The sequence below is a fragment of the Opisthorchis viverrini genome, assembly GCF_000715545.1.
Source record: "Opisthorchis viverrini unplaced genomic scaffold opera_v5_242, whole genome shotgun sequence".
Taxonomy (NCBI): Eukaryota; Metazoa; Platyhelminthes; class Trematoda; order Opisthorchiida; family Opisthorchiidae; genus Opisthorchis; species Opisthorchis viverrini.
Window position 1 is genome coordinate 472,694 of NW_008751898.1, and position 11,214 is coordinate 483,907.

Genomic DNA, 11,214 nt, shown 5'->3' on the forward strand with positions numbered 1-11,214 from the left:
TAATGCAGATTGTGTGGGTGAACAGAGTCCACACAAGGTTGTAACCATGGCTGTTCTCTGGGTATGGTCCCGTAACTAGAAGGGTTTATGATTGTACTGCATTTTCTCTAAGAGCACCAGACCTAAAGCTGCCACCTTGACGTGGTGGTCGGGCTTGAGCACTTTAATGATCCCGTGGGCTATAGTGGCTGGAACGTCGTTCCACAAGGGGTAACCATTCCAGGAAGGCCAAAGGGGAGCAGTCACACCAAAAGCAGCGAGACCCCGTACTACGAGTAGTCGTGCTTCGAGGCGGTCTAGGGGTTAAGTCGTACTTATTTCCTCTGCGATAGAAGTGTGAAGGAGTAAAGTGTTTTCCCCCAGGTGACCAGCATATCCCTATTCATGGAAGCGACGATGCTGCCTTCCCCTGAGGGAGGACAGGCTAGAAAGAGTCGGCCCTAAAAACTGCACACTCCGATCGCTCAATGGTTGGTCGTGACCGCCGGCGAGAGTTACTTGCTGCTCATAAGACACCTGCTGTGTGCACCTTCATTAGGGATGCGACAGTAATACCTCACTTCCTGCGTCCTCTAGCCAGACTTGTCCTCTGCAGCCAAGTAGACTATTAAGTCAATGTATCCGGGAAAGACTTCTCAAGAAAACCCTAAAAACAGCTGCCTCTCTTTCATACTTTTGAGTCGGGGGCTATGATAAGGGTCCCCGAACAAAACCCTACATCCTCCCACTACCTTGTGGGTCGGACTTTTTAATCAAAGGCTCAAGGTGCGGTACGGTACCTCAATCCAATTCCTCCGGCTGGGCAACCGGGAAGTATCGTTTGCCCGCACAGTTTTGTGTCCACCTATGTCCCTCCCAAATCCTTTCCCACCATACAAGCAAACGTCACTGGGTCATTTGACTATCAGTAGTTATCTGACAGGTGCTTCTCGCTGCCTATTAACAATAAACCAAATAACACCTTTCAAAATCCACGAGATCTTTCTATGAAGGAGTTTCCAACCTCCGTACTCTGTTAAAGGGACAGCAGGCAATGCTCGCTGAAACCTTGTACTCCCTCAAAATTGATGTATGCTGTGTCTTCGAAGCACATGCAAGACTCAAACATGGTTATGCATCTCAGAACACCAAAGACAAACTCAGCTCTCTCCCATATCTCCCTCTGTGTCCGGTGATCCAGAAGCAATAACTCATGGAATATATGGCGTGGGAGTTGTGCTCAGCTCCAGAGGTGAACGCACTTTGCTTGACTGGATCTCAGTAAACAGTTGTCTTGGCGTCGTCCGGTTATCAAGCTGAAAGTCTGTCGTCATAAAAAGCAGTGCCTGTTTATACTGTTGACTTATGCCCCAATGGACTGCAGTTCTGACTCTTAGAGGGTTATTTTCTATAGAGAGTTATCCGGGCTTATTCGTCAAGCAAGAAGTACCGTCTTTGTGATACTTGCGGGGATATTAATTTACAATTCGGTCGCATGAAATCTTTGAAATCGCATTTGGGCGATCGATTCGGAGTCGATGCTCGTCGCACAGACAACGGAGAGCGAATCCCCCAACTGTTTCTGGTCAGCGCGAACCTTCAGCATAAACTTTCGCATCGCGTAACCTGGTGGCCATTAATTGCAAATAAACCGTTAACTCAGTTGGATCACGTGGTCCTTAGCTACCAATTCAAGACTGCCGTTCCTTCTGGGGCACACCACTTGATTCCGATCACGCCATGGTGCGTTCACGCCTGGCAGTCCGTCTCTCTTTGTAAGTCATCAAGAAGCATGGCAATCCACTGCCTTCGAAGAACTACCATAGCTCAACAGTATCGATCTGAGCTAGCCAAACAACCCTCCACACCAAACCAATACTGTGGTGGCAGTGAGCATGCGGATGAAGCGTGGCAAAATGTGAAAGGAGTTGTGTTCAGTGCTGCCTGTCCGACTTCTTCAATTCGACCACAAGGCTACTGCATGTCGTCGAGGTCGATATCTTTAATTGATGCCAGGAAAAACGTCGACTGGAAAGATGGGCTTAACACTTTAGAGAACAGCTTAGCTGGCCTCCTGCACCCAGCTTGTGGAGAGCATGTATACGGGCGAATGGGGATGCCCTTTGGCCTTATCCTTCGAAGCTTGACTGATCACAGGATTGACAGCTTGCACTTCCCTAGATGGGAACCTTGAAAGTCAACTTATCAGTGGTTAATGGCACTGGTAGGCGTGGCTCGGTCACGCAACCAGTGGCGCTCCCGTGTCAAAGTCATCGTATTCAATGAGTAGATGACCAGCTTCCCGTCCTTTCAACTAACTAAACTTACTCAGCACCACCTAATTGATCATGTGATCTGATAAACCGAACTGATTGATGCAACGAAGCAGTGAGTAGCAATTAGTGGTATTTTAGACATTGCCTTCACTACGCAGCTCTAATAATCCATAGTCGCTCATAATATTCATTCTCAATCGACAGCTGGTGTAAGCATGCATGATATGTAAGTGAATAAGTGACCGATTCAGTCTTGAGTTTGCTGTTCCTATTTTAAGGGTCAGCTACAGTAAAAACGAAGCTTACGATGGGGTTGCTAAATTTTTTGCTACAAAGCTAACGTGGGCTGAACTCACGATGACTTGTGGCACTGCACCACAAGTGTGAGGAGGAAAGATTCTACTGTTGTATCCGATCCTGTATCGAACTTTTAGCTTGCACAAACTGCAAAAAATATTTGACAACAACATGACTAATTTTGTAAAGGAGCTATAGAGCTATAACTCCAATACAAAGTAAGATATTGGTCCAAATTTGGTCGACTGATTCTGTCAAAGGAAGTCATATTAAACTCCTCCATCTGGCTGGACTGAGTTTTTAAACGACATGTGGTGAAGTTTAACATTCTTTGGTTGTTTCCTGTCGGCCATTGACGGGTGCTTTTTTCCCTGATGAAGAGTAGAATGCGTATTAACCACTGTTCACAGCTTAACGGATCATCTTTCTGCCCATTGCACAGACTCGGATTTGATACACGCACGGGTGAAAAACCTGAGTCCCAAGTTATCCGACAATAGCATCGGTGCCGGTCGTGCTCTGTTTTCTCCTGATGGTCGATATCTGTACATATTACAGCCAGGTCCTGATCAGATCTGTATCTTAGCAAGCTACTCGACCGCCTACGATCGACAGTCCAGGGCAGTGCGACGCGCTGTTTTTGGAGGATTTCGCGCAAAGGAGGTCACAAAACTCTCACTTAATTTTCTTGCTTCTAACATGGCCTGGGTGGTTCCCGGACGCAAGATAGGCTTACTTGGGGGCTCTCACTGGTCCCCAAAGGCCATTCTGCATGTCCTGTGTGTCGAGGGTAAGTGTGCTAGTACGATTTTTGGCTGAACTTATGGCAAGTTTTCTCTCTTGTCTATTTACGGACATTTTTTTTATTTTATTTTTTTTTATATTTTATTCCCATGGTATCCACATTCTGTATCCTTTCAGAACGAGTGTTGTGGGTTTAAATTCCACTCGAGAATAGTAATGATGTCACGAAAGGGCTGAATCTAACTGCGGTATAGCAGAGTGTGCACCTCCATAACCCGTTTACTGGGAAGCTTGCATATAAGTTTGACCAATTAGTAGTTTTCTTAAGCCAGTCCCCTGTTCCTCCAGTTTTGGTGATTGGAACACGTGTGGCAACCCGTTCATTAAGTCATTGGAAAGTCTTACGGTAACCACAACTGCTTTACAATATAGCTTTTGAGTCAGGTGCTTTGATTGAGGACCCTAATCGTCCCTCGTTGTTAACGACATCTCCGATGACCCATTCTTAACGACCGATAAACCTGTTCGTCATACATAGCTGTTGGCTGTAATACTTATACTTAACTCAGCCGCCGGCACTGCTAAGCCGTTCCTTAAATCCCTACACTCAGTTTATATGAAAGCCTTTTGCGTTCGCACTCTCATACAATTTAGGTAATAGACTGACTGCTCTTGCATATATGCTGGACTCGCTTTCTGTTGTTGTGTGCTATCCCTTCTAGCCGAAGCTTCGAGACCCAGCTACGGTTGTTGAAATGGCCTCCTCATCGACTTTTGCTCTTCTAGTTACACACGTCTGATGACCCAGAAGCCGCCGCGACTAGTTCCGCCGGGAATGTTTACCTCCCTGCAGTTCGTTTGATATGATCCGTTTGAGCGTGCCGTAAACGTGATAGTAATCGCTGCCTTTTGATTGTATCCGCTTGAATTGTAGTCCCCACACTCTCAAAGATAGTTTTCGCTTTGAGCGTGATTAAAGCGGCGGGCAAAGGGACCAGTTATTGTTGTAGTGTACGGCAGTGAAGCATCCGTGTTGAGCACTGATGTCATGCTGTCGATGATGATGATGATTTTTGTGGTTACCAGGAACATGAATATTCAATTAGGTTGACTTAGCACCGCGTAGACCTAAATGAGTGGTAATCTTGAACTGCGGTCGGAACGCACGGACAAGGGTGAAAGCCTGCTGCAATCATGTGCTCACCACAGACTCTCTATGTCCTACTGGCTCCCAAGAAAACTGCCTGGCCACACGGTGGTCTCCTAAACATCGCGATTAGCTGTAGGTGGCGCAGATCAGTTGCTTAATATCGCTCGTTCTGCGTAACCACTGAGAAGCTTTCATACCTTAATGTGAAGCAAACACCAAGACCACCTATTTTAGTCCCCTTCGGACAATACATATGATGTTGACGTATTTGTGTGTACTCTCCGTAACCCTGTAAAATACTGGACACTCCACTTTTGTAATTGTGCCACCAACTAGATCTAAACATTGTCTGGAGCAACACTTAAAATGCTGGAAGTCGGGACATTTATTGTTCCTTCCCGAGAGCATAACGCAGCTCGATGACCCCTCATGTATCAGGTGAAAAGGAGCGCCTGCTCGTGTAGAGAAGCTCGGTGAATTTCAGAAGACACAGGAGATGTAGGAAGTGAGAAACCTCAAATGTACGCAAAATATTCCAGCTGATATGCGCGTCAAGCTAACAGGCCCGTAGTGAGCAAAACTGTCAATGACAAAATGGCCCCCTCGTCTGTAAAAAAAATCGCATGAAGCTCTGCTAAACACTCAACAATTCAACTAACCACTTGTAATTCATCAGTCACATTCTCAACCTGCAATGGGGCCCTGGATAGTGAACTTGGAACCTGCGATTTCTTATACCTGCTTCGTATCCGATATTCGTCCCTCGTTCTGTTTTTACCGCACCCTTCAGCGTGAGAATTTTTAAGCAGATCGATCGCTGACTGTCGAGATGTGACGACCTACGAGCTTCAACTGATTTTAAAACCGCTGCAGCGGGTTGCACCTTTCTTGGCTCGTGAGCTATAGATTTATTGCTCGGCTGCGATTTGTAATGAGCCGTCAGTTTCGCTCACTTTCAAAAAGGCATGGTATCGAGTATTGCAGTTACAGGGGAATTAGATCGGCCCATAATAACTAGGCTTTTGCATCGCTAACTTCATATTGCTTGACGAGACTCGGGAACAACAAGGAGGATTTTGGTCGAGAAGAGGTTGTGTAGACCACATCTTCACACACCTACAATTGTTGGAGCAACGGCATGCGTATGGGCACTATGCAGTCTTGTCATTCTTTGACTCCATGGGTGCATTCTGTTGCGTTGACCGGTTTGTTCATCTCAGCGCCCTCGTTCGACAGCTTGGTCCAGAAAATCGCGAGTGCTACACGTTCGTTGTTTACTATAGAGGAGAATGTCGGTAGCTCCTTGCCATTCTTGACTCCATGGGTGCATTCTGTTGCGTTGACCGGTTTGTTCATCTCAGCGCCCTCGTTCGACAGCTTGGTCCAGAAAATTGGGAGTGCTACACGTTCGTTGTTTACTATAGAGGAGAATGTCGGTAGCTCAGGTGGCGTAGATGGTCGTTGGCTTGTTCGCTGAGCTGGGCAATTTGGTTGCAAACGTTTCATCACCAATCGAGGTGACATCATCAGTGCGTAGTTGTGCGTAGCGGTGGGTTAGTGGTTGTGGTTACTAAACACTTAGTAAACGGTCGTGGCCCTCACAAGTGCAGGTCGCTCAAAACGGGGGCACCACTTTCGCAGAGACCACATCATGCTTGAGTATTCCAGATCCCAAATAAAAACTTTGTGTACAACGACGTGAAATCACCGCTCCTATTTTTATGTGATGGACGCCGATATTCATGCGACCAAGTCTGAGCAGTGGATGTTGTGACCAGACCAATAGTTAAACGGCATTTCCAGTCAGTTTTGCCCTACGCAGAACTTCCCGTACAGGTCAATCTCGCTGAGTTTGTTTGGATAACTCCCATCTTCAGTTGGGTGCCCATTCGCCCGTGATGCCGAAAATGTCTTTCTTATTCGCGCTTCTTACGGTGTACATGTACCGCATCGTTTCAAAATGTGTTTTTGTGCGTCTGTTCCTCAAGTCGGGGTGGCGTTATTCGGTCTGGATTTCCTGTGGAAGTAGAGAACGTTTCTGGTAATCGACTCAGCCAGATTTGTATGCTTCACGTTTAATTGTGCCTAAATCCATTCCAGAAGAATAAATTGCAGACGCATAGTGCACAAATTGACGTTATCCCGTAAAAAAATGACGGAATGGGAAAGTAAGTGTATTTGATAGAAAACCAGGAAAAGTGGTTCCTCATCTTCCCCAGACCATCGTCCAGCCAGTTACAGGATTTTGCAGTCACTCCTAAGTGGTAAGGTCCGGTCTGTGCAAATTTTAGCTGCTAACTAATGCGGGACTTTGAAGAAGGGCAGCTGGGCAATCCACTACGCTTTATGTGAGATTGGAACTAACCAGGTAGACATGACCGGATCGGTAACATATCCCCCTGGCTACTGACGGCTTGATGCTGTGCTAAATGGTGAAATCTATCGACGAAGAGGACGCAAACTGTCTTTTTGCACTGACGTAGTGGCTTCAAATGGGGATGAAACCTGATGTAGATTACTTTTCAGAAGTAACATCATCCTTACTACTTTATACCCAAGACTCTGTTCCAACTTAAAGTGCATCGAACAAGATAGCGGCGTCTCGAAAGGGCCCCATAGGTTCTAACTTGGGTGAATGTGCATCACAAACTACCGCTAGCATGAGAAAATCGGCGCCCAACTGGAAGTGAACAGGCTATCAACCATCCTTTAGGCAGCCTGAAGGAATCGCGATGACTGAACTGCAGTCAGTTTTCCCCATGGTTAGTTAGGAGTAGCGAGTGGGAACCACGCAGTGAAGGAGCCTCTGAGGTGGTTCGATGTTTACGGTTTTAATAAAGCATTCCGACACACATAAATGATGAGTGTTCACTGTAGTTGTTCACTGTAGTTGTAGTTCTTCTGGAGGCCGAGTGATTTGTGTAGCGCACAACCTTTCGCAACTGTCGGTCCCCGCTGTTTTTTTAGGCGAGTCATAGGCAACGGACCTCGTTGCCACCGGACCAGATAACTGCGCGCGAGTTGTACCCAATCGCCTTAAGAAAGGGTACAACCGAGCAGCGAGTGAATCAAACAAGGAGAATGAGTTCCTCTGCCCTATGTGACTGCATCAGTTCATTGTCTCCTCTGCCACTTTGCTTCTTCCTTTTCGTTTCGTTTAGTCGTTCTGTTCGGCGATGTTTCACCAGTGACGCCGTCCTTCTTACCAGTCTCCAACCGTCCATCAGCCGCACCATTCTTGACTCGTTGGTATCCTTTGTCACAAATGCCAGTTCCACGTGTAATTCGGGACCACAGAGAGCACAACACGTTCATCAATTGTTGGATCGTTTTTTCAAAGTGCTCAAGGAGCGCGAAACCTCGAGGTCAATCACACGCTCCAATGAGACACCGTGCTACACTTCACCAGACGTAAGTTTTAGTCTGAAAACCTATCTGGTCCCATATTTTTTGTAACTTGTAGTGCGCGTTTCTCACTCAGTCAGTGGTTGTAGCCCCGTGGAATCGCACCAAGGGGATGAAGTTTTGCTCTGATCTCCACGCGTCTAGCTTCAGCTGGCGGGCCCATGGATCAAGTAACTACTCGTTTTAAATCTAAGCACGATACGTCTAGCTGATGGTTTGGTCAGGTTGCTTATCACAATCGTGACTAGTCATTGGTCATCATTGAGTCTCGTGGTTCCAGTCCGTAGTATTTTTCCGCACGTTCGTTGTATTCACTTGTGAGCGCGTGGTTGTGTGGCGCTCTCTAACGACTTTCTTACAAGCAGTGGTGTCTAATCCGTGTGCTCAATCTATCCCTTTTTAATTTCGTTACCGATGATGCAGTGAAGCGAACTAGAAAATACAGATGTCATTGTTTTCATTCCAGAGGAAGTGCATGGACTACTAAAGGTGCTGACGCAAGTCGTCCAATACACCAAAATGAAAAGTAGCTTGTCCTGCGGTGATGAATTCTCTTTGAGTGATCACACACTGGCTGGGCTACAGTTGATGGACCACCTTGTGTCCTCTTCTAAAAATTGTGGGAGGTAACGGATAGCGAAACTTTGTTTTCATGCCAGTAGAAGGAGAACGGTTGAATGAGGTATCCGAATGCCTCAATGAGTTTCAGATTGGATTCTTTTTACTGCTCCAGCACGCTCACCGTAATTCGACTGATGGTCACCATTTAATCAATACAGGTAGTGTTTATGCGGTAGTTTAATACCCATAAACTAGCCTAACTTCTCACGACAGTACGGGATGGACGTTTTATTGAGTTTGATAATCTCTCTTGTTGACTATTGTTCTAGTCAACTATGATTATACACAGACTATGCAGATTGTGTAAGCTGTGCTGTCGATGATTTAGGACATTTTCGCTGTCTTCGACTGAGGGCGCTCTATAGATCCACACTTAGTGTATTGTCTATGTATCAGGTCTCACTGCACCACATGGATCTCTGGATTTTCCTTCACCATTCTTTATATTGCCTTCGTAGCTATGCACCTGTGAGTCGACTGATTCCTCTCCTCGTTTTCTATCACATTTTTTCTAGGCACAGCAATCCCCAGAGAAGCAGACAGTATTCAGTTGACATTCGCAACGAGTAAATCCATACAATTTGCCACTCCCTACTTATCCATCGAGGCCAGTGAGAACAGCAGAGTGCCGCTCTACATATACAGTCGAAGTGAGATTTTACGCTACAGAATGGGGGGCGGTTACTCCCAATTGCATTTGCCAATACCGCGTGACTGTTCTACTGGGAAATCTTCGCCAGTTGCGGTTACTGCTTGCGCTCATACCACTTCCACCAGAAAGGAAAGCATTGATGCGTCCAACGGGCTGTTTTATGTGGCCGCCACGCATCAAGGGGCACTGTGGCTAGACTTGGTTGAGGCAAGCCGTACACAAAGAAGGTTGAGCAAATTTCTCATCCGTTTCAAGTTGTGCCAACGGCACACGGACAAATCGACAGACATAACGTTTCTCCAGTCCCTCGTGACCGCTGGCGGGGATCGTTTTGGTTTGCTTGTTGGGCGCCGTTCTGGCTTGCTTCAGCTTTGGGACGATCGTTGGCCCGCAGGACCAGTTTTGAACTACCATGGCTCTGCAACTGTGGAGAGCAACCGTACTCTTTGTGAAATTGCTTCTCATCAACCCCTGGTGCCGACTGTCTCTCCCGTTGATTGTAATATGGTTGTATCACCGCTTTTGGCATCTGGACACATTGGTATTTGGAACCTACGTACAGGGGAGCCAATCAACACAATAGAAATACCTTCCATGAATGTACGACAAGCATCAACCCCACCACCCGTTTTATTCTTTCGGCCAAATTGGTCCGATCCCGGTGGTTTACTCTCCAACGGACCAACATTAATGGCCTTTGATCAGGGTACCTTACATTGGTTTTGGGAAGATGGCTTGTCCAATGGCAGTTTCAACGTACTTCCAGCTCCTTGATTTTTTCTGCAGCAGTCTATTTCTCCACCCCATGTAAATACAGATTTCACAACTTCCGTTCGACTGTTTTCTATTTTCGCCTTTGGTTATCATCTGTCTTTTTCTACCTTCCAAATGACCTCGAGAGCAAGTAAAAGGCATTACGGTATTTGAGTGTTGTTGGAGTTATACGCCTAGTTTTAATTCACTCGTTAAGAACTTGTAAAATATCTTTTGAAATGGATTGCACCCAGGTATATCTTCAATGGCTTCAGACCTTACGCAGTTCATTTCAACGACTATTGTCTGCCGACCCATGGGACAATGTGCTCAATAGTCCTACTACGACAAGGTATCCAAGGAGAATGAATTTTTGGGCCGTTGATGGTCAACGACCAATGTCTTTTGCCTTGCTCCAACTAGCTGACACTGGACGACAGCTCGCATATCTTAATTATGAGTGGGCTTGGCCAGTTTTTTTGGGACCAATGCACCCGTTCACGTAGCGGTAACATCATGTGGTGGAAATGCTTTCTACACCGAACTGTACGTCCTCCGTAGTTCACGTGTATCCAGTACAATAAGGTATCAGTTGAGCATTAGGTTGTGTAAAAGGCGAGACGACTGATCGCCGTTCCTGGGCAGCGTGTATTCGGGGGAAATTCGTCCCAAGGTTAAGTCGGTCAACTGTTCAGCAACCTCATATAGGTATCTCACAAAGGAGACGCCCTTCAGAAATACAACATTTGACGGAAAGCGCTGCTTTACACATCATTTGATACATGCGTAATGGGGGGTCGGACATTTCTATGGAAAAAAAACATCATCGTTGGGAAATCTGTAGTCCAGCATGGAACTGGCATCACAGCGTGAAAATCCAGAATGCCCTCTTAAGTTGAACTTCGAATCACAAACAACCCATCGTTCGTGTCGCACAGATCTTAGCATTAGGCAGGTAGCTTGTATCTCTCTTCATCGCACTGCTCTTTAAAACCAAGACAAACATGAGCAGCCTCTCTACCGAGTGCTTTATATTGGAACATGACGTAAATTTGGGAAGAAACGCAAAATCTGCCAACCGATGATGCATAAACATTTGATTCAAGCAAACGATAGCAAGTTGGACATATCATTCTTGGGAGCTTAACACCCGAATGACAATCAGTCAATAAGAATGCCTGATCAGTTGATATTTGGCAGGCCAAACACGGGACATATTAGGGGAAAACACAACACGTTAAATTGTTCCTTCAGACGTGTTGTTTGTTGATATTTGAAGAAGAGAACGTCAGGAAAGCACTTGTGATGAGCGTTCAAATTTTCAGGGGTTATTGGGA

The 11,214-nt window shown here is 46.1% G+C and overlaps 1 protein-coding gene across 1 annotated transcript in view; it reads left to right on the top strand.

The window, feature by feature from the left end:
* Nucleotides 1-10,023, top strand: part of T265_14689 (hypothetical protein) — a gene marked incomplete at both ends in the record, with an annotated part of 14,068 nt that extends 4,045 nt beyond the window's left edge. Inside the window, 2 exons of the mRNA XM_009174791.1 lie at nucleotides 2,963-3,342; nucleotides 8,988-10,023. Of these exons, the coding sequence (XP_009173055.1) occupies nucleotides 2,963-3,342; nucleotides 8,988-9,898 (1,291 nt within the window). The remainder of the gene's footprint in view (nucleotides 1-2,962; nucleotides 3,343-8,987) is intronic.
* Nucleotides 10,024-11,214: the final 1,191 nt, after the last annotated feature.